The sequence below is a fragment of the Rhipicephalus microplus genome, chromosome X, assembly GCF_043290135.1.
Source record: "Rhipicephalus microplus isolate Deutch F79 chromosome X, USDA_Rmic, whole genome shotgun sequence".
Classification (NCBI taxonomy): Eukaryota; Metazoa; Arthropoda; class Arachnida; order Ixodida; family Ixodidae; genus Rhipicephalus; species Rhipicephalus microplus.
In genome coordinates this window covers 107,142,654-107,164,670 of record NC_134710.1, presented here as the reverse complement: position 1 = coordinate 107,164,670, position 22,017 = coordinate 107,142,654, and the positions used below count along the sequence as shown (strand labels likewise).

Genomic DNA, 22,017 nt, shown 5'->3' with positions numbered 1-22,017 from the left:
ACAAAAAGTCACTATGCTTGATTTATTCTTTAAAAAAAAAGCTTTCTGCTGCGCGAGGGGTAACAGCTTCGTATGGAAAGAATATGCACAATCTCCCGCTGCTGGAACAAAAAAAAAGGCGCTTGCCTTTTGCTTCTCTATTTGAAACAGTGCGCGCGCGCGTGTTCTCTGTGAACACAACGAGCGTTAAACTAAGAACGCATATCGATGGACTCAGCTGTGCAAGCGGTATCACTCACGCGCAAAAATGAATGAGCGCACTGTAAACATATCTAGCTCGTAATTTAGAGGACCTATCTGTCAAATATTCGCGGCCGTCGCTAGCCCCGCGCCGCCCTTGACCTATTCGCGGCGACCAAGGTAAGGCCCCTCGCGCACGCTGGTGTTCGTATCACCCGATGTGGCCAGACAGGAGCCTGTAAGGCTCCGGAATCAGGCATAGCAGCAGCGTTGGTTTACGCGAGGTTTATTTTGTGTGTTTTTTTATATGGCGGTGTGTTTGGCAAAGCAAACCGTCACGGCAGGCTCCATATCTGACCTTCGTCATTGGCCACCTATATTAGGTATGTATACATAGAGGTACTTTTTTTTTAATTTTTTGTAGCGTGCACCAGGAACTGTAAGACAAGCTTAGACAACGGCCCGCAACGCCAGGCGTGAATAATCGTTCTTTCCCGGTGCTTTATCAATGTCCTTACGAGAAAGCCTATTTTATTTGGCCCTCTCTTTAAAACCTATCATCTCAATCAAGCTTGTCAGCGCTGAAGAAGGCGTTTAGTAAGGCGGTGCACGTAGCTCCTGTGCCGCCTTCAGCAGGCTGTGCGCGTGAAACAAAAAGTGGCGCCTAAGACAGTATTAATACGGCGCGCGTGCTATATACGCTACTCGGTCTTCAGAGCCGCTGCCAGCGACAGCTTGCCTGTTGAAGCCGAACACGCGAAATGCTTAATCTCTCGCAAATCTTTTGTTACGTCTTCGCCCCCCTCGTAGATATAGATACTGCCTTGGCGGAGATATAGAAGAGGAATGGATGCACTTGAACTTGCACGCTGCGACTCTGACCTACAAACCGCATTTCTACTTTTTGATGCCCGCCAAAGCATGCAAAATGTCGTATCGGCGACAAGAACCTGACTGCGGTTGTATGTTTCAAGTTGTTTATTGGCGCGATGTCTGGGCCCGCGGTGATAACCCGTTATTTGTAGCTCCTCGTGTGTGCTGTTTGTTGCGCGTTGTAGTTATGAGCCCGCCGTCGGGCCATATATGGATTTATAACACCCGCTGTGAATGCCACCTTGTTCCTTGCGACGTGTCGAGCTTCCACCGTTTCCAAACGATGACATTGGGAAAAGTCGCTTGCGACTGTGTCACAAGCATCTGGCATATTTCTCGCCCGCGCTCCCCTTCGCCTTGTATTAGGAAAAACTTCCGGAAACTAACGACTCCGCCATCGCGTCTTTCCTACACCCGCAGCGAAGGGGGCACGTATGTTTATGGGAAAAGTGCGTACGCCCCGAAGAGAATTTGACTGCAGTTGACGTTCAACTAGCGAGAAGCGCAGTCGTCTGCGTTGCGAGTCTCGCATAGGCGGCGAGCATAGAGTGTCCTGCGCGACGTATTGAGACGGCTGCAACACCGGGCACCCTCGTTGTCTGCCAAAGCTAGCGAGACCATCAGCGGCCCCTCGTCGACTCCCTTACGTGAACCACGAGCTGGACTGCTCCATATGGAACTTTCTATTGTGATTTTTTTCAACCAATTTATTATCTCCCGATTTTAATCAATTGTTGCTGTGTCCACTGTGTCGCACGTAGAAATTCAGAAGCACGATCTTTTCGTAATCCTTTCTTTTTGCGTCTTTTTATTTCCATCACTTTGTCACTTTATTAACGTACTGCGTTGTGTATATTTGTACTTGTAATGTTTTTTGTGCATATATATTTTGTTTTGTAGCTGTTCCTTTCATCGTATTCTTGTTGCCTCCTCTTAGTTTGTTTTTGGTTAACTCCTGCCACTGCCTTTCTTGTGTTTAAATGCTTGTTTGATTTTTATGAAATCTCCGTGTCTGCTCTGTGAGTACGTCAGTCTCACTCAAACATCACCACCTCTGCAACCCCGCACGGGTCGACCGGCCTGCGAAATAATTTGAAACGTAGCACTTACGCTCCTTTCAGGCATCGCAGTCCTAACTGTTATGTGGAAGCCTGCGAGTGTGCCGCATATCGCCGTAAGATCGGCGGGGCCTCACCAGAAGTCTGTTACAGACTGCATGACACTTGCGATCGAGCAGGCCTCGTTGCATTTGGAGCGCACAACTGTGTCTCGCCGTTGAGAAACTTAATTTGTGGCTGCCCTCCAGAGACGCACTCGATTCACTATGCATACTCAGCCGAGCGGGGCTGTTAAACGAGATTAGCGCCCGTATTACTGCCGTCAGCATATCTCCCTCGCTTCCACGCACGTGCCCGCTGCATGCAGTCGTAATGGCGTTTGGTTGCGGGCCTTTCTCCTTTCAGCCACTGCTATATAGTATAGGTGTGTCGGTCGCCCTGCGCGTTCTTGTGAGACAGATGTGCGAGTGGCCTCAAGAACTTGGGCTCCTGTATTTTGACTCAAGGACCTCAGTTCCACCAGCGGTCCACGAGAAATTTCCGGTTAGCGCCATGCATGTGGCGTTTCTGAAATTCGTGTACTCAGCCCCCTGGTTTACTTATTGATTCTGTCGATTGATATAGGAGGTTTACCGTCCCGAAACCACCATTCGATTATGAGAGACGCCATAGTGGAGGGCTCCGGAAATTTCGACCACCTGGGGTTCTTTAACGTACACCCGAATCTGAGCCCACGGGGCTGCCGCATTTCCGCCTCTGCCGAAAAAGCAGCTGCCGCAGCCCGGATTCGATCCCGTGATCTGCGGGTCAGCAGTCGAGTACCTTAGCCACTAGACCACCGAAACGGGGGTATTGACTCTGTCACGACTACTCTTTTGGCCACGCACCGAAACGCGCCTTCGTATTTCTAGCAGAAGAACGCCATAGACCCTGTGCCAGGTTACTGTATGGAATGTCTGTGCGTGTTCATGTTCACATATAGGGCTTTATGCGTGAGATGGTGTTTTGTAGCTGTAAATTCGTTTTTCTTTACTGTTTAGTGCCTGCCCGACCGCCCTTTCATAACATTCCCAATTGTGTGGCAGTCACTCGCACCTATTTGATCACATCCGGCAAGAGAAACATAATATTAATAATAATATATGTGGTTTAACGTATGAAAATCACTATGATTATGAAAGATGCCGTAGTAGAAAGTTCAGAAAATTTCGCCCAACTGGGGGAAGGGGGGGGGGGGGTCTAACGTGCACCTGAGTCCAAGTAAACGGGCCTTGAACATTTTCGCCTCCATTGAAAATGCAGCCGCCACAGCCGGGGTTCGACCCCGTGGCCTCCGGGTTAGCAGTCGAGAGCCATGACCACTAGACCACCGTGGTGGGGCGGCAAGAAAAGCAAGGCGATTTACATTAATACAATGCTACAATTAGTGCTATAGTGTCAACAATAGTGGTGGTGTTCATGCCAGCGCATGACCGAATCGAAAACTAGATTTGGTATTGCTATCGCTCTTAGCCCGCAATTACGTATCTGAGGCGTATAGACTTGGTTTACTGGAGAAAATAACAGGCAGTGCCGCAGAAAGTCTTGGAAGCACACGCCTGTAGAGGAACTCGGAAACAAGCCAATCGCTAAGGCAGTTGCTTCATGCTCGGGAAAACACGGCCGTGTCTGCTTTCTCACCGACGTTCACAAAAAACACAGCCGAAGATAATATGGAGCGTGAACACCCAACTTGACAAAAACAAGCGCCAATGCGCACGAGCTGTTTGCCTTTCGTCGGGTCTGTTTGCGCAGCACGCCTGGTTCCATCCTTGTGATTTCCTGGTTACACCAACGTATACGTCCGCTTTTTCACCTCACCAGTTCTTGCGACGAGGCTCAAGCACTGGAATTTTTTTTTCGGAGCGATTGCGCAAGCAGCGCTGAAATAGCGACGTTCACGAGTGAGTGCAGTCACTCTGATGGAGCTTGAAGGATTTCCCAATCTGCAGCTAGCTCAATCGCATGATGGGTACTTTGCCTCGTTTGGCCGAACCGGGCGCATATCTGTAGCACGTGTTTTTCTTCCATGTACGGCGTCAATAATATTCTTCCATGTATAATGGAGGTGCATTTATTAATGAAACATGGCGTGCTACCGCGCATGGGTAGCCGATTTGCGTGTGGCCTCAGCATGCGAGCGTCGCAGCAACCGTCATGCAGATGGCATCTACGCTTGTATCACACTGCGCTTTGGTGCAGCCAAGGCCGATTAGGAATTCTCGCGAGTACATAGGTATATTTAAACGGGCGCGGAGCCAGGGCTCCTGTGGGCCCTCTCGGAATCAAAGTGGCAGCCGGTTCGTAATTGCCCGCTGCAGAAATTGCGGCGTCCACCGGCCAACGTCTGCTGTCCCTTCTCTTGTGCAGGCAAACTGGTGCTGTCGTCGGTCGGCATGGGTTCCGAGCTCACCATTGGCTCCAACAGCACCTTCCTGTGTTTCAACAAGGGCGGCAGGCTCGTCAACAAGGTAAGACCTGTCACTCGGGGCTCTATTAAGACATCTCGCCGAGCCCGCCCCCTTTATTAGGGCTCATTAAGGCGCCGCTATTAGGCTAAATACTTGCCCTGGGTCAACCCTGCTGGCCGGCCCCCAAGGAACTCGAGCGCTGGGCGCCACTTACGCCGTAACAAACGACGTCGGCTTCGTCACCACGGCGAGCGGAAGAAATTGCACGCCGCTAGATTTACTGCCGCATCTTTTTTTCCCGTATCCCATGGCGAGGAGGCAGCGCGTTTCCGCCGCCAGAAATGGCCAACGCATGGGGGCGCCAATCGTGAGCTCATTGTTGGAAAACGAACGGCCGGCCAACAGGCGGCAATTTGCGAAATCGAAGGGGACGACGTCTTCGTTAGGGCCACCCGAGTGCGTGCGCGCCGAACGAGTTCCACGGTAGCTGTCCGTAATGGCCGCCCAGGACCCGCAGATTTCCTCGGTAGCTGCGCTTTGAGCCTGGTTCCGGTGGGGTACGCACGCAGGGGAGTGTCGGTCACGTGGGCTTCTTGGAAAGTTGGCCGTTACTCTTGCGTGTCACTCCACCGCGCCGAGCTGTACTCATGGGTGGCACGTTTCCCGGTCAGCACTCCGTCGCGAGCAAGGGCATTCCTTCCTTTTGACTTGAACGCGCATTACTTCACAAGTATTTATTTGCCGCTTACACAGCTTGCTCATATGGCAGCTGTAACCGCCTTGTATTCTGTCGGCTGGCTTAACTGTGTTAGGGTACCTGTGGACTGGGTGGTGCCACACTTAACGCAGTAAAGCTCTACAGAGAGTTCATATTGGGAATTTTCGCAATCATTTCAACCACGAGCGTTTTTCCGCCGTCAAAGATTCAGTGCAATGGACATAAATCCTCGAAAGGCCCCACTTGCAAGCTGTCATTAAACGCTTTTAATCTTCCTCACAATAGAGATGTCCATACGTGCAAGAATGTCATTATTAGACAAAAGACCGAGATGACGTTTCCAAGGCACCAGACGCGGCGCCACGCTAAAGCATATAACCGAGCGAGTATCCGCGCGACCCATTAAACGTCAATAGGGCTACTTTTTCGGAGAGAATAAGCATGCGCGAGTCGCAGAGGCAGGAACCCCCCTCGGCGTGGCCTTATCTGTATCGTCTTGCATTTTTTTTACGATGTTATCAAGAGCTGGATAAGCAACAGAACGCCCCATATCGTCACCTCGCTGGTTTTAAGAGCACGTTTAGCCGCAACAAAATATATTGGTCGTTAATCGTAACGCAGATCATATAAATCGCTTATACCCAGTACGCGTGTTTTGTTTCTTCTCATCTTAAATGTTGCACCGCGAACATGATCCCCGTGCGAAGATCATTTGTTTTCGCTGAGCGCTCGACTTTTCTAGCATCACAGAGGTTAAAAAAAAAAAAGTGCTCCTCGGCATCTTTTGCCTCCCCACTTTTCGAACCCCGCGTGTTTCGACAACATTTCCTTCTCCTCGCAAGAATATTATACGTCCTGCGCTTTTTTATGCATCTCCGTTTCGTTGCCCTTCCCTTCTTCGGAGGCCCACCCTGAACCCTGGGAGTTCCGTGCCGCAGATTGAGTTTGGTTGGCCGCTTATTTGGCGCCGCGGCTAGTACCGCGCGATATCGGCTGGACAGCCAAGTAAACACAAGCGCACCCGGCTGCGGAAACCACCGCCCGATTCGTGGCCCTTGCGCAGCGGCTTCACTGTGGTTAGCAGCCTCACGTGACGTGCGCGCTCCGGCCTTAAAGATAAATGCGGCGCTATTTGAGGCAGTTTCGCGCTTCGCATCCGCGTTTTCTCCGTCGCTGCTCACGCATGTCCGCCGCGATGAGAATCATCCCTCTTTGCCAATATCCTGCTCGCTTTTTTTTTTTTTTTGTTTCTTGCTTTCTCTTCGGTCATCATGGCAGGGTGCCTTCTGCGATCACCTCTCGCCTTCGGGTTTCTTTTTTTTTTTTTTTTCGCGCACTCGGTCGTGTTTCGCGTGCACCTATAGCATAGATGCAGCGGAGATCATTTTTTTTTTTCAAACTTCGGATGCATTAATACCACTCCATTTTTTTTTTTTCTCCTTCACGCTCCTTTTCACCCGATAACGCGAACAGAAAAATCCCGCCGGGGAAGTCCAATTACTGGCACTTGCATGAACGCCTTCGAATTCACGCATACCTTGTAGCCTCCGAACTGTGCCTCGACCCGTTTCGATCTCTTTAGAAAGAGAAAGTGCATCGACTTTGCAATTCGAGTTACAAGCGATACGTGTGCGGCGTCGCAAGTAAGCACTTCCGTGGCCTTGGAACGGCGCCTCCTAGCGAGAGAGATTGCGCCGTAATGCCGGCCATATTATATTTCGCTCCGAATTTCGGCGTTTCGCGATCGCTCGCATTGCATTCGGATAACGATGCGTTTGGCCGCGTTCAGTATCGCGATAAGTGCAACCCCGCAGCCGTGGCAACGCTTTTCGAGTCTCTATAGTGACGCGCGTGTATCGCCTCTTCCTTTCTTTGCGCAGAGGCGGATGAGCCGGCGCAAAGGCCTGTGCGAGTTCCGCGAGATCATGCGAGACAACTACTCCACCTTCCAGTCGGTGTACAACGGCAACTGGTACATCGGCTTCAACAGCAAGGGCAAGCCGGTGCGGGGCCGCAAGGTGCCCCCGCACAGGTGGTTCCAATTCATGTTCCTCAAGCGCGGGAACGAGGACATCCCGCGGTCGCCCTTCGCCAACGTGTCCCAGGCTGAGTGGCTCAAGGTGTTGAACGACACCAGCACCAACAAGAGCTGACGCCACCAGGCCGCGCCACGGTTCCCCTTCTGGTCCACGCCGCTCTCTCCGGCCTGAACTCGGACAAAGCCATCATCAACCTGTACATACGCATCCCTCCGTCAGTCTCCAATGGTCCTTGCGTGTTGAGTCTGATTGTTTTGTTGTTTACACTAGCATTTTTTTCCTTTATTATAACGGCGCTGATGAATTAAGCGCGCGCTGTGTGTCTGCTGCGTTCCCCGCACCTGCACGTAATCCCGCGAGCGGCGTGGTCACTCGGCCTCTCTGGACGAAACTGCGTTCTCCCTTGGCCTAGTTGATGTGACCCGCCACGCTGTTATACAAGTAGGAATGTCGTGCGCGTACGAGGAATGAGTGGGCATCATCTTCTCATCTCATGCGCGTCCCCCCCCCCTCCCCCCGATCACTCCGTGTTGTGTACGTGCTCGCACGACGGGTTTAGGGCCGGGCCACCACTCTCTGCGAGCGATTTGCCCGCAGATGAACGCGAGGTGTACTCTTCGCGTTACCAGTCGCGCCCGCGAAATTCCCGTGCTGTGCGTGTTTCATCGTATAATGCCGCGCGTAGCGGCGAAGTTCCCCTTTCCCAAACAGGTGCACTGGTCGCTGCAGGACGCTGGCACTCCTCGGACGTCGCTTCATCACCAAAGAGAGCGAACGCGTCGCAGCACTTTCATACAGCCCCTTATACATACACCGCGAATACGGAACGCAGAAAAACCACAGTAAAGGAAAGCAACAACAAAAAAATTTCGCCTGATAATCGCGAGTTCCTGGCACGGCCGACAACTTCGTGCGAGCGCAAAGCCTCCTCCCTTCTCGCTTCCTAATGCTAGGTGCAAGCGTACTCCTATTTTTATTTATTGTTTTAGTGAATGTCGTTCTGCACAATTAGAAGAAAAAGATAGTATGGTACCACTTGATTTTCTTTTTTTATTGCGTAACGTGAAGTTGTCGTCGTTTACAAACACGGCACCGATTACACGTTGTCAAGAGCACAATTTTCAATACACGCGCCTCCTCCACCCAAACTCATCTCTGCTCGTTATAAGAGCTTGAATTCACGTGGGTTACACTTCATTTTTTTGCTCTCGGTATACTCGAGAAAACTTTGTTTGAAGCGAGAATCGCTCTACGCGCCATTTTCAGGATTGGTCACCGACAATGTGTGTGCACTGCACGACTGTGATTGGGTCTCGAAAAGCGTTTGGAGACGAAGTGTGGATACCGTTATTAGTGAGTTTTAGCAAGCTATGAAACACGTTACGGAAATACGAAACGGTTTGTTTCCGTGTGCGCGTACAATGGTCGCGCATGCGCATTTGTCAGCCGTTTTCGTGTTAACCGCCTTTCCGTAACCTGTTTCCGTAGCTTGCTAAAACACTCTTTTACGCGTGCGTGTAAAATTTTTAACAGGAGACGCTCATCGCGTGACCAATCGTCGCCATGGATTTCTCGCCTCCCCCATGTCGTCCTCGTTTGGGGGGGCTTAGTTCTGCTTGGCGCAACTCACGACCAATTGTGTTTGCTCTTTTATTTTACCGTGTTTTTTTTTTTTCGGCAATGGGTTTTTTTTTCAGGTTGCCGCGTGCGCGCTGGTGTCAATCATTCCCTTCACCTCAGGTGCTTTTTTTTTTTTCAGAATACTAATGAATTGTATATATGTACACATACGCAGTATTTATTTCGAGTACATTGTAAAAAGAAAATGTATGTGAAAGAAGAGACATACTGCCGCAGCCTTCTGCTGGCTTTTTCTTTAGGTTGTCATTGTTGTGTCTGAGCACGTTGCATTTCTTTCTCTCTCTCTTATAAGCGTTGCTGTTTCCATTGTATGCCGCCCTTTATTTCTGCGTATTATTTTTTGGTATTTTTTATGAAATCAAAGTCATATGTTTACTGTTTTTGGCGGCTAGGCGCGTCTCTGACATTCGTTTTGCCATTCCTATATACGTCGCCAACCTTGAGTTTGGTTCGTTCATGGAAATCGTGTATTAGACTTGTTCATTTTACCAATGTTACTCCAATCGCTGTAGCAAAATTCATTTTCAAATCTTATTGCTTGCAATGAATAACATGTTTTATGCTATACATTACATCTCGTTCTTAAGCTTGTCTCAGTTGTGCACGCGACCATCACTGGAAGGGAAGAAAAAAAAATGTAGTAAAAACTGACAGCGGCGTCCACATCTCAATATTTAATCGTTAACTCGTCTAGCTCGTTTCGTTTACGAGAATACACACTGTCCTGCATTAATAGTGCAGCTTTTAATTGGCTTTGACTTGAGTACATATATATATATATATATATATATATATATATATATATATATATATATATATATATATATATATATTGCAGCTTTTTCGTCATTTTCCAGTTATGCAATCAACTTTTTCGAACCATTCGCAGCAAGAAAGCCATCATCACGTTTTGTCATTACTAATCGATGCGGCATCAGAACGCATTATTTCCTATAACAAAAAACGTCGCACTTTGTGGAATCACAGGATCGTCAACGCCACATCTCTTGCAGCTGTTGCACTCGAAATCAAGATTCACGTGTAGCTTGAGGTGGGGCAAAGTTGGCCCTGAAGGCGTTCATCGGGTCACTGTATATGCCATCCAGTTCGACCGCATCGTACTCATAACCATAGGCTCGTTATTAAAACTGCCGGGCGCCTCTTCGCTGTTGGTCCCTTATGCGCGCGCGGGTCCGAGCACTAAAGGAACACATTTTGCTCCTCATTTCTCTGGAGCGCTTTGGGGTTACGAAAGCGGCTATTTTATTTGATCGCCGCGGGGTTTTTACCAGATGGCTTCAGTTTGCACTCGTGGGATGTGCCCTTGCGCCGCTATCTTGCTTACACGAACAAACCGAGTGCATGTTCTCGTAAATTTACTACCATCTTTCTTTCTTTCTTTCTTTCTTTCTTTCTTTCTTTCTTTCTTTCTTTCTTTCTTTCTTTCTTTCTTTCTTTCTTTCTTTCTTTGCAGCCGATGCTTTTTGCAGATAAGGCAACTCAGTTAACGGGAGGCCTGCGTGCTCTGACATCAGCTGGGAAGGCCCCTCCGTGTGACCTTGGTTTCATGTGCATAGGAACTGTATTCCTCTAAGCGTGTCCTGCGCAAGCTATTGAAATGCATGAGCTGTCGGGAATGTCCTTGTGACGTCACCGCTCAAACCTCACCGAGACCTTCTGTTCCTGAAGGGCTGCTGCCCTTCAGAGGCCGGATTCATGAAGCTTCTCGTTCGTAAGTTTGCCATTGGTCAGATGGTTTCGCCAAGTGCATGTTCCGTGTCAGGATTGGCTGAAATGTTCTCTTGCTATCTTATGCAGAGTAAGTTCTTGCGAGTACAATGAGCAAATGCAGCATCGTACCTGCGTGTCTAAACAAGAACACGACTCTGAAAACTGAAAACCCAGATCGCTAGTCTCTATATTTTCCTTTTTTTTTATTATTCACCATATAAGGCACGCCATTTTCAGCGAGAGGATAATTACCCGTGATGCAAGAGTGTTGTTGTTTTTTGTAAGAACATATCTGTTGACACGCTGTTCATACGCCCTGCTTGAAAGCGTGTCCGTGCAAAATGTAAGTTGACGGTAAATCAGCACTATTTCCGATATTTCAAAGCTGAAATAAAAAAAAATAATAAACTACGAAAACAACCTCGCCACAAGAACACGCCACCGGCACCTTATCTATGACCTTCACGTTTCGAAATTCTCCGGATGGCATTTTGTTCTCGGAAAGTGCCATCTGGTGCGTCTAAATTGCTTTCCGCTCGTAACGTTTCACCCGCTTAGCAAGTATGGCACCATGCTGCTAAGCTCTTGTAGGTCACTTCGGTTCGTGGTCGCTTTTAATAATATCTATGGTTTTATGTCCCAAAACCACGATATATATGAGACGTCGTAGTGGAGGGCTCCTGAAATTTCGACCATCTGGGGTTCTTCAACGTGCAATCAAATCGCACAGTACAGGGGCCTCTTAGCATTTGGACTCCATTGAAAAGCGACCACCGCAACCGAGATCGAACCGACAAACTTCGGGGCAGCACCCAAGCCACTGTTCCACCGGTTTTTTTTTTTTCGTCGTTATTACACTGTTATACTAAGGCGGACACGTGGTTTCAGTGACAGAGAAATGCAAAAAAAAAAAAAACCACGTAGTTAGTTTTTAAACATGCGTTATCGAACATCATGCAGTCAATTTAATCGGTAGTCACCGTTGTAATCAAATAGAGGGTATGACACGTAAATTCCAGCATTCTTTTTTTTTTTAGCGTTGTGCTTTTTTTTTCATAACTGTACGCGTGACAAGAAAAACTCACAAGAAACATACCCATGTTGTGTAGCTCTTTCAGTCAGCCGTGTTGCACATATCACGCTTCAACGGTGGCGCTGTTTGAGGCCAACCACCACAGATGCTGAGCCCCAGCAGTCATTATACGCTACTTTCCACGCGGCATCTGAGCCATTGCGCCTTGAATCGCTTAACACCTTAGCTGCAAGGCATATTCGACTCGGTGATTGCTAGCAGCGCCACTTTGTCGAGATGCTTTGAAAGCTGAATCATTTTACGCGTGCGCGCGCACGCCGTGTTTGAACTTTCACCCGGTCAATAAACGTGAGAGGCGAACAACAGCGCGCGCACCTCGTTCTGCGTGTGTTGTTATCCGTTGAGCCAGCCCGATGGTTGATAACTCCTATACTATGCGTGCTACGAGCAGATGTCGTGATAGCGCCATTCCGCAGTCGTTAATCATTTCAGCAAGCTGTCTCAAATTGTGACTTTCCGCACGTTAAATGTCCGTTGGTGAGTAGTAGCGCATTTGTAAGCTTCTTACAAGACCGCCTTGAAAGGCACTCTTCTGCGCGAGCCACCCGTAACTTGCTGTATTGGACATGTAGGTTTTATTTTTTGTTTTTATTATTTTTGTAATATTTTTTCTCGTCTTTCGGATACGTTAATGCGCACTGTTTTTCCTTACTGAAGCTGGGCGCTCCAGAGTCTAAAATTGCTTCGTGCAGTTATGTGATCTCACACCATTCGCTCTTTTTTTTTGTTTTTTTTCCCTAATTCTAACGCTGCGTCGGTACTTTTCATGCGCGAAAGGGTTTGAACTCTGCCAGCAGCGTTGACACCAACTTAATAAATTACCTTTTTTTTTCGAAATAATACGGAAAAAGTATAAATAAAAATGCCACCCTCGAAGAGAATTTTAACGATTTTTTTTTTCAGCTAACTCTTCGTTGAGCACGACTCAGCAGCCGGTCGTCTGCTGTTTATTAAATGCAGACGTCTTGAGCTTGCTGCAAAACTTGCTTCGTACAAATTGAAATAAAGTAAAAATGTTTTCAAGTTAACTGTTATTAACATGTCTAAATTTTCTTGAGCACTATCTTGGCTTTTAGTTTTTTTTTTCGATGGAAAGAAAGGAAGTTTGTATGTGCGAGGGGGAAGTAGAGGCGTGATTCCGTACTTTTCGAAGCAGCACAAATTTGTTAGTTTTTTTTTCTTTAGAATTTTTCTCTCCTCGAAGTTTTCGCCCAATAAAACATATAGGCAGGTCGTTTGGTGCCGATTCCTCTTTTTCGTTTTCTTTTATTTTTATGTATTTTTAACGATTATATTGACTTCCATTAGAGACCATAAGGAAATAATGCAACTTTTGCCCGAACCTTTGCGGTATGGCGTCACTTTGGCCCCCCGTATAGCCGCCCTGCGCGTTTAGGAACTAAGAGGGGGCAATAAATTAGCTTTTTTTTACCCCTATTCATGTCTGCGCGCCGCTGATGACTCAAAATGCCCGTAACTAAAAAAACGGCGATAATACGCTCATATAATTTCGTGTATATCATTTTAACACTGCCTAATTAGAGGTCTGCAACTGAGGGCATGCGTTCTGCACCAAGTGCTGGCCTCGTTTAGTGTGATTACATTACATGATTAATCCGGCATTTGCTGCATTGTTTTTGCACCAACATAATTATTGTCGTTGTCTTTGCTCAGTGTGCAGATTAACTATTCGGATCGCTTATTCAGAGGAAGGATAGGTAGGCTCGTACGAGATGTCAGTGTTTTGCGATTTTTCTCAACGTTCCCTAAATGAACGATTCTTATAATTCGCACTTGCTCAGTGAATCCATTCGCGATTCTTTATGCCAACTTTTTCATAACAAAAAAAATATGAAGTGGTGGAATAGGCAAGCTTTTCTATCCTTATATTGTTTTTGTTGTAACGGAATGTTAACAAAATAAAACCCACAATTATAGCGTGGAAACCTCTGGGGAATATTGATCACTCTTACTGAACTGAAAGAAGAAGATTTACATTGCATTATGCTTCAAAACGATCATTTTCAACGCTGAAATTTCGGGCTTGTCGTGCACGCTTTAGTGGCCATGGAGGTTACTGCAAGCACAAGGTCAAAGGTCCGATTCCCGGTCATAATGGCTGCACTTATTGATTGATATGTGGGGTTTAACGTCCCAAAACCACCATATGATTATGAGAGACGCCGTAGTGGAGGGCTTTGGAAATTTCGACCACCCTGGGGTTCTTTAACGTGCAGATGGTCGTACTTTTATGAAGACGAAATGAAAAAAAAAAGCTCTTGTGTACTCGTACATGGGGTCTTGCGCAAGTTAAAATAACACCAGGAACCCACTTATTCGCCAGTCCACGGCGTGGCCCGTATTCAGACATAGAGGTTATGGCGCGTAAAACCACCGAATATGATTTCTGTCTCTCTCCCTTTCTCTATCTATCGCTCTCTTTCGTTCGTTCATTCTTTCCAGGGATGAAGGAAGCACCACATTGGTTGGAAGTTTGGCGTCCTTGCCAGATTCGTCCGTAGGTTCACTGCCATATTTCCGCGGCACATGGCGGCAAATGCCCCAAAAGCAGCGACCGAATGGCTGCCATGCGATTCCGTATGTGGTGTAGCGCGGGGAAACAGGCTAGCAGGTATACGCGGGGGGTAGGCGTTGCAGTAGCACTAGCTCTTTGTTAACTTATGTGCATGAGACGCTCTGACAAAAAAAAAAGATGCCAGAGGATACGCAGTCATTGCTCATTCCAACATATTTTTTTTCCATTCTCTGGTGCTGCCATTGTGAACATTGTGAAAAACCGATCGAGCAGTTGGCCTGTCTCTCCAACATTTATACACCTTGTGACGCCCTACAAGCGCCGAGTTATCAGACTTGTAAGTCGTAGAGTCACATGTACGACCGTGTTTTCTGTTTGCATAATATCGTGTTGCACCGATATATTTAGGTTAGGATATTTCCATACTCAGAACCACTGATGGCGGCGCCACCCCAAGTGCCCTCCATGGAATTCGTGTACTTGGAGACTGCAGAACCCGCATGATTACTTTTTTTTTTTTGCTTGCATGGTCAGTATCTAAACACTGAATGCTTTGTGCTGCACCTCCGTAACCGCCTCATGTGTGTGCGACTATAGTAAAAAAAAAAAAACTCTGCGGTCGTGAGGGTATTTGGTTACATCCACGTGTCGAACACGTACGAAGGGAGGAAACGATTCCGATTGGCACGAGACTCAAGTGCATGTATACATATGGCAATGTTTGTTTTTTACTATACAAATATCACCATGTTATTTTCCGTTTTTTTTTTCTGTAACTACCTAGTTTACATGTCCACATAAAGTGAACAAATGGTAACCCGATCCTTACGTTCTTGAACGTTTTAACTCGGGTTCACTTGAAGCGGCTTTTTTTTTTTAATCGAAATGACGAGTGTATGCACTTGTGTGGCCATTCATACCTCTAGACCAGTGAAGTGTGTTTTTGAAGTTGTCTGTTGAACTGTATGAGTGGCAACACTATCGTAGATGAACAAAAAAAAAATCGTATAGCGCTGCGGTTTGCTAGCGCCGAGCGCGGAGGTATTTTGTGTTCCACCTTGTATGAAGTTCCTATGTTGAAAACGTGCCATATAAAAGAGATATGTCTGTGGCAGATGAGTCTCAATGTAAGACTGCATATTAATGTATGTGCTGTTGCATGTTTGAATGTGTTCCGAAATAAATCTGTGCATCTGCCCACATTGCCTCATATCACTTGTGCCAGCTCAACGGGCTCGCTTCTTCGGGATGGTCGGGCCCACCACGCTGTCATTAGGCATTCGAATGGCTTGGTCATTCCAGCACCGTGGCTTGGACGTACATTGCGTCTGAAAAAGAATCATCATCGCTCAGTTATGCCTGTAAATTGTGTTTCTCTACAGGTGAAAAGAAAATGCACTTGTGGCAGGCTAATTAAAGAAAAGAAGAAAGAGATATAAACGAAGTAGAAAGACATGGGTCTTAACCGAGCTAGGCTTTGTTGGCTAATCCACACGTGGGGTGTGAATGCCCGAAACATGGGCCAAGGTGCCAGAATTTTCTTTTCCGACAGCTGTCTCTCATCAAAATGATCTATAGTTTGGTTCCTAGACTGTTCTAACTATTGCTGTTCAAGCTAAGGACAGACGTTTCAGTACAGCACCGTCGAACAATGCAGCACTAAGCACTACTATTATATCAGGGTATACTACGTATACTTATTAAGGTGAAAGTATTAGATGGCTCATCAAACAAAAGCTGTCCATTCGTGGCGTCAACCCAAGTGATGCAAAAAAAATATCAAGATGGCACGCAGATCACCAAACTTCATGACGTCACGCGATGACATCGTCAAATGACGTCGTCACTCGTTCAAAAAAGTTGGCGTGGTTACAGAGGCAGCGTGAAAACACGTTTTGTGCGTAAGTATTTCGGAAGGTGGCGGGACAGGATCAACACATCGACTGAGGAAACATTGGCTGCGTGTATGCTTGCTTCGCTGCAAATCATCGTCGAGAGATCTTCTGCCGGTCAAGCGGCCATTTATGTTTGGCCTTGCCTCAGACAGTGCCTCCTTTATGTTGAATGAGCCACATCTGGCTGACATTGATAAAATAGAGGAGGCACTGCGAGAGATATGGTCGCCATCTGGCAGTGGCATCGGAATACACGAGCTTGTGCAGAACCGACGGCCACTGCCAGATGGCAGCACCATTTCGTCGGCAGAGCGCTTTTTCGCGTATAGCGTCGCATTTTCATCGCAGCGTAAGAAACGCTATAGGGTCTTTAGAATTACGTATATATGTATTTTCTAGTAAAGAAACAAACCACCAAATTTCTGCCTTCGAGTATTCTATAACCTCGGCTATCGTCTTTAAAAAAGAGATGACTTGCGAGTGTGAGTCGTAATGAGTGCATAAAACACCCCGTGAATTTTTCGTCACAGCGTGCGTGAAGCATACGTGCGATGGTCCGAGACGGCCATGGTCAGGAGGAGTAGGTACAGCCGTGGCCACCTCTGTGTAGAGCGCTTGAGCAGCCGGTTTTTGCTCTGCGGGCTGAAACCTTGAGGCAGTTTCGGGCTCTGAAGTGGTGTATCAGGGAGCATGCATGGCCTAGTTGTCAGGCTGACGACGTCAGAGCCTGATACTGCCTCAAAGTTTCGCCCCGCAGAGCGAAAACCGGCTGTTCGCGTGTTCTACATAGACGTGGCCGCGGCTGTAATTTGCACAACTGAAAGTCGCCACAAGTTGTTACTCATTTCGTAACGAAGGATAAAGGATTATGCCACTTGATAGCATTCGTTCGCCAAAAAAGAGTCAGAACAATTTCAAACGACTCAACTGGTTTATTTGTTCGAATTTCGCAACTCTCTCAGTCAGCTCGAAAGTCTTCGTTTATCGTTATGCTGCTTCTTACCCTGCTATCCGTGCTTGCTCACCGACGTAACTTTGATGACTCTTCGAAAAGTTGCCTAGAGAATGAGATGGCTGAAATACTCGGAATCACCCAAGAAAAGCTGACTGGCAACACCGTACAGAGAAAAATTTAACGCGATTTTGCTCTAGGAGTGCCAAGTACGAAGCAAGTTCGAAGCTGGGCAGCTTTCGCTGTTTCTCTTCGGCTTTCTTTTACAGAGAAAGATGTTATGAGATCAAAACTCGGGTCACGCGTGGTGCCGTAGTCGCCTGCCGCTGCTGCCGCCGCTGGTGTCCGTCACCACTGTCGCACAAAATTTAAAAAAACGCAGTAACAAATACAAATGGGGGCTCGACCCTTGTTCAGCTGCGTGTCAGCCCCGTATTCTACCACTGAGGCACGCCGGCGCTCAGGGTAGTTCGCAAAGTTGTTTTAGGCAGGCTTGATGTCGGGAGGGAATCGCGTAGTACGACTTATAAATAGTTTTAAATGAGCGAAAGAGCAAGCAGTCGTCGCACAATGCGAATGGCATAACGAGTGGGTCGTCCGATCCTCCAACCCATTTCAAAAGCTTGTTCTTGTTCTACCTCTAACTGTGGCGCATACCCATTTCAGGCCATAGTTTCTCATCGCCGTCAGCCACTGCATGAAAGATTGGCGCAAGCTCGCTTTCTTTATTCTTTATTCTTTATTCAGAAATACCCTGCTTTGCCCAAAGGCGTGTAAGCAGGGGGGGGGGGGGGGGGGTACAGCTTTGAAAAAAAAAAACAAGTCTTCGTTATGACAGCACACTTGGTCACAAGACCAAGTGTGCTGTCCACTCTTGTACAGTAGGAACAAAAAGAGAATTAGCATAAAGGTTCGTTCCAGTCCGGTATTCTTGAATCTTAAGGTCATGATCAGTCAGACCTTCTAGACAGATAATGCGGCGGTTTAAGGTAAGTGTCTTTATTGATGCCAGTCTTCTTATGGTATAGTATCTGAAATAACAATTTCAAACGCAATTTTATTCTGCGAGAGGAGAGCGGTTCCCATCCCAGCTCGTTTTTCATTTCAGTACAGCTGTCACCTCGCTTATACCGATGAGAACGAACCTTGCCGCTCTGTTCTGTATTTTCTCAATCAGATAAATCAAGGACTTTTGGCGCTTGTAAGTTTTTAGCGGATACCACACTTCTCAGAAGAATTACGAAGAATAGCATAGCGAATGCCGGCCTATACTACGCAGGAATTATTATTAATGCCATAGCGGGTACCCAGCAAGTGTCCTTGCAGCAGTTATTCATTGAGTGTTTAGAAAAGGCTCTGAAAGGCCGCTATTCTAGCTTTCGCTGTGACTGTGCTGCGCCTTCCGCGCAAGCCTGGTTCCCCCTTCCACTTTCTTTTCTCTTTACAAGTTGTCTTTCCTGTTATCCTTCTCTATTCATTTATGCGCTTTTCAATTTTCTCCCTAATTTATACATTTCTCTCTCACTTTCTTTACACGCTTCCTTTTTTTTCTATTCTTATACATGGTTTTGCCAGTGACACTCCAAGCTACGACGACAGCCTGGGCCCCCAAAGCGCTCCTCAATTTAAAAAGGCGCGAAAGCTTGTGCAAAAGTTTAAATCTAGAGTTGGAAGTACATATAGATGAATCTTGGACGGCATATGAAAGTAGTGCTGATGACCACCGAGCTTATTCGTATTGAGAATAACCTTGTAAAAGACGTGGGCAGTCGAGAGTTAATGTCAGAATCCAGGAATCCAAGGCCCCTCTGTAATCGCTGGAGGTTGACATAAATGTGGAGAAGAGGCAAGGTGGAGGAGGGTAGATTAACATAGCTTCTTTTTAATTTCAATAAGTTAATTGTTAGAATATCATGCTCAATACAGACAGAAAATTTCTATCCTTTTGAGAAGCTCCCGACGGAAAGTATACGCTGCAGCCTCGAATAGAAATTAGCTTTCAAAATGATTCAAATAAGTGAGAGCACAATATAATTGACGCGTCGCTGGAAGGCTCTCCTGTCTAGGCCCAAGGAAGTAATGCGTTCGAGATTTCCCCAGTGAACCGTGTGCTAAATTCCGCTGTTTTGTGCCCCCCCCCCCCTTCTCCCGTGGGGGTCTATTGTGGCTAAGATACTCGGCTGCTAACCCGTCGGGAGTCGACTCTCGACTGCGGCGGCTGCATTTTCGATGGAGGCGAAAATGCTTGTAGGCCCGTGTGGTCAGATTTGGGTGCACCGTAAAGAGCCCCAGGTGGTCGAAACTTCCTGAGCCCTCTATTACGGCATCTTTCATAATCATATGGTGCTTTTGAGAATGGAGACCCAACATATCAAATAAATTAAATGTGCTATTCTGTGGCAAAACGTATACAGATCAGACAGTGAGCTGCATCCACAAGAAATCGCGGGCCCACAAGTGCAGCATTAGGGATCTCGAGTGTCTCGCCTGATTTATTTATTTATTGATTGATTGATTGATTGATTGATTGCTTGATATGCGGTGTTAAATGTCTCAAAACCACCATATGATTATGAGAGACGCTGTAGTGGAGGGCTCCGAAAATTTCGACCACCTGGGGTTCTTTAACGTGCACCCAAATCTGAGCATACGGTCCTACAGCATTTTCGGAGTAGCTCGTCTGACCACCTTGCTGTGCATTGCACACACTGTGGAAGCAAGACTGTTTTGCCGCACTCATTCTCTGGCCGCTAACCAGAGATCATGATTTAAAGCAAAGGTTACGTTTGGCGTCCGTCACTTCTTGTATAAAAAAAACGTTTTTGTTCCCATAGCAGCCTTTGTTTGATCAACTATATTTGGATTAATTTTGTTTACGCACTTCTCATTCTCTCTCACTCTTCCATCATGCTATGACTGAACGTACAGTGGATCCAAAAGTAAAACAGAGCACTCGAGCTGTGGCCAAGTGACGTAAAAGTGAATGCCAGCACACTCCATCCGAGTACTGGTTCATAATTAAATGCGAAGCATTTCTTAGCAAACTTCAGCAACTTTGAGCGTATCTATCTATCTATCTATCTAGCCGCTTACGTTTGCGTGCTCTTGTGGTCTCCCCATTAACTTGACGTGAACCCAATTAGCATTGGAGAGTAAGATGTCTTGACGAATATGACGCGCTGGTCCTGACATGAATAATGTCACAATCCCGTTGCGTACGCCGTCAAACACTTCCCGCGAGACAGTAGCACATACGCGTGGGCGGGTATGGGCCGCTTGTATGGGAGTACGTGCCACAGGTTATTGACACTTAGTATCTACCCGGGAACGACGAGAACACACATGGGCAATTTTAACGCACGACGGCGGTGTTAAGAAGTACCTTCGACCCGACGAATGCAAAGAATAAATGTCAAGGTCTCAGCTGGAATCAAACCCAAGCATTCTGCGTGGAAATGAAGCATTTTACCACAGAGCTACGCTAGGTCTCGGAACTACTTTTCAAATAGACGCTAATCTTCGTTAAACGTCGATAGTAGTTGCAGTGCTGCCTACCCAATTTTATAAACATTACATATGTACTCCTTTAATGCAGCCGGCACGTCGGGTTAACGTCAATTGAGGTTAGTTGCCACGCGCTGAAAATGATTTATGTAGCAGTGTCTCGTGCCAGCATCTTCGCTAGCATCAACGCTTCATATCAGCTTCAGTTGTTGCTAATACGCATGTTCCAGTTGGCATCGTTGTGCAAGTACAAACAAATGGTAATATAAACACCTGCAAATATTCAACATATGCCTGCACGTGCAACATTTGTACATATATTTAGCGCCATTTCATGAAGTGTCACTCAATAAAGAATGCAACATGGTCCCCTTCCCTCCGCATGCTTCGCATAACCTTGATTCCTAGGTACGTGTTATCTGCCGATTTTTTTTATACAGAAAGGATGGAACTGTCTTCTCGTACATTTGCGTATAAAAACAAAATAAGTGGTAGGTATAAATAGCTTGCTGTGTGAACGATGGAGGACGCGCTTTTCGGTGGCTCAGGGGTTAACGCCTCGTCCTCACAATTGAGAGGAGCCAAATATGATTCCCCGCGCTGGAGTCTTTTTTCGTTTTTTTTTTCTTTTCTTGCATTTCTATATATACATAGATACGTACACATATACGGTGAGTGACGGCGACGCTGACGTCGACGCCGGTGGCAAAATCCAGCCGAGAGTGCCCATACAATTGCTATCACAATAAAAAAACACTTATCTGAAGGAACGCACTGGCTTTCACTTTCGCGTAGCTTCGCCACAAGTCCCATCTCCGTTTTATTTTTGGATCACCTGTATATATCATATCTTGTGCTATTAGATCATTTCTCGCTGTATCTAAAACCCATAATCTTCTGTTAACGAGCGCGCGCGCGCGCGCGCGCGCGTGTGTGTGTGTGTGTGTGTGTGTGTGTGTGTGTGTGTGTGTGTGTGTGTGTGTGTGTGTGTGTGTGTGTGTGTGTGTGTGTGTGTGTGTGTCTGTGTGTGTGTGTGTGTGCGTGTGTGTGTGTGCGTGTGTGCGTGTGTGTGTGTGTGTGTGTGTTTGCGTGTGTGTGTGTGTGCGTGTGTGTGTGTGCATGCGTGTGCGTGCGCGCGCGTGTGTGTGCGTGTGTGTGTGTGTGTTTATTGCTGTGTTATTATTTTTTGCAACAGTCGTCACCACACATATGGACAAAATTGAACCTGTGCTTCCAAGTGCGCTTCTCTGCGCAGCATGTTTGCCTAAGTAACGACAAACTATTACGATGAACAATAACATCCAAACTATTCGCAAGCTTCATTGTTTTGTTTTATGCTGATAAAAT

General features: G+C 46.9%; 1 protein-coding gene across 3 annotated transcripts in view; it reads left to right on the top strand.

Moving 5' to 3' along the window:
• Positions 1–15,519, top strand: part of LOC119176269 (fibroblast growth factor 17) — a 124,083-nt gene extending 108,564 nt beyond the window's left edge. Inside the window, exons 4-7 of one of the 3 annotated variants that reach the window (XR_012886923.1) lie at positions 4,521–4,621; positions 7,160–7,514; positions 10,434–10,691; positions 14,750–15,519. Coding sequence is in view for 1 of the 3 variants with exons in the window: in XM_037427470.2 (XP_037283367.1) it covers positions 4,521–4,621; positions 7,160–7,432 (374 nt within the window). In the remaining 2 variants the exon portion in view is untranslated. Of the gene's footprint in view, positions 1–4,520; positions 4,622–7,159; positions 9,611–10,433; positions 10,692–14,749 lie in introns of those variants that run through there. The other 2 variants (XR_012886924.1, XM_037427470.2) reach the window with 2 other exon arrangements.
• Positions 15,520–22,017: the final 6,498 nt, after the last annotated feature.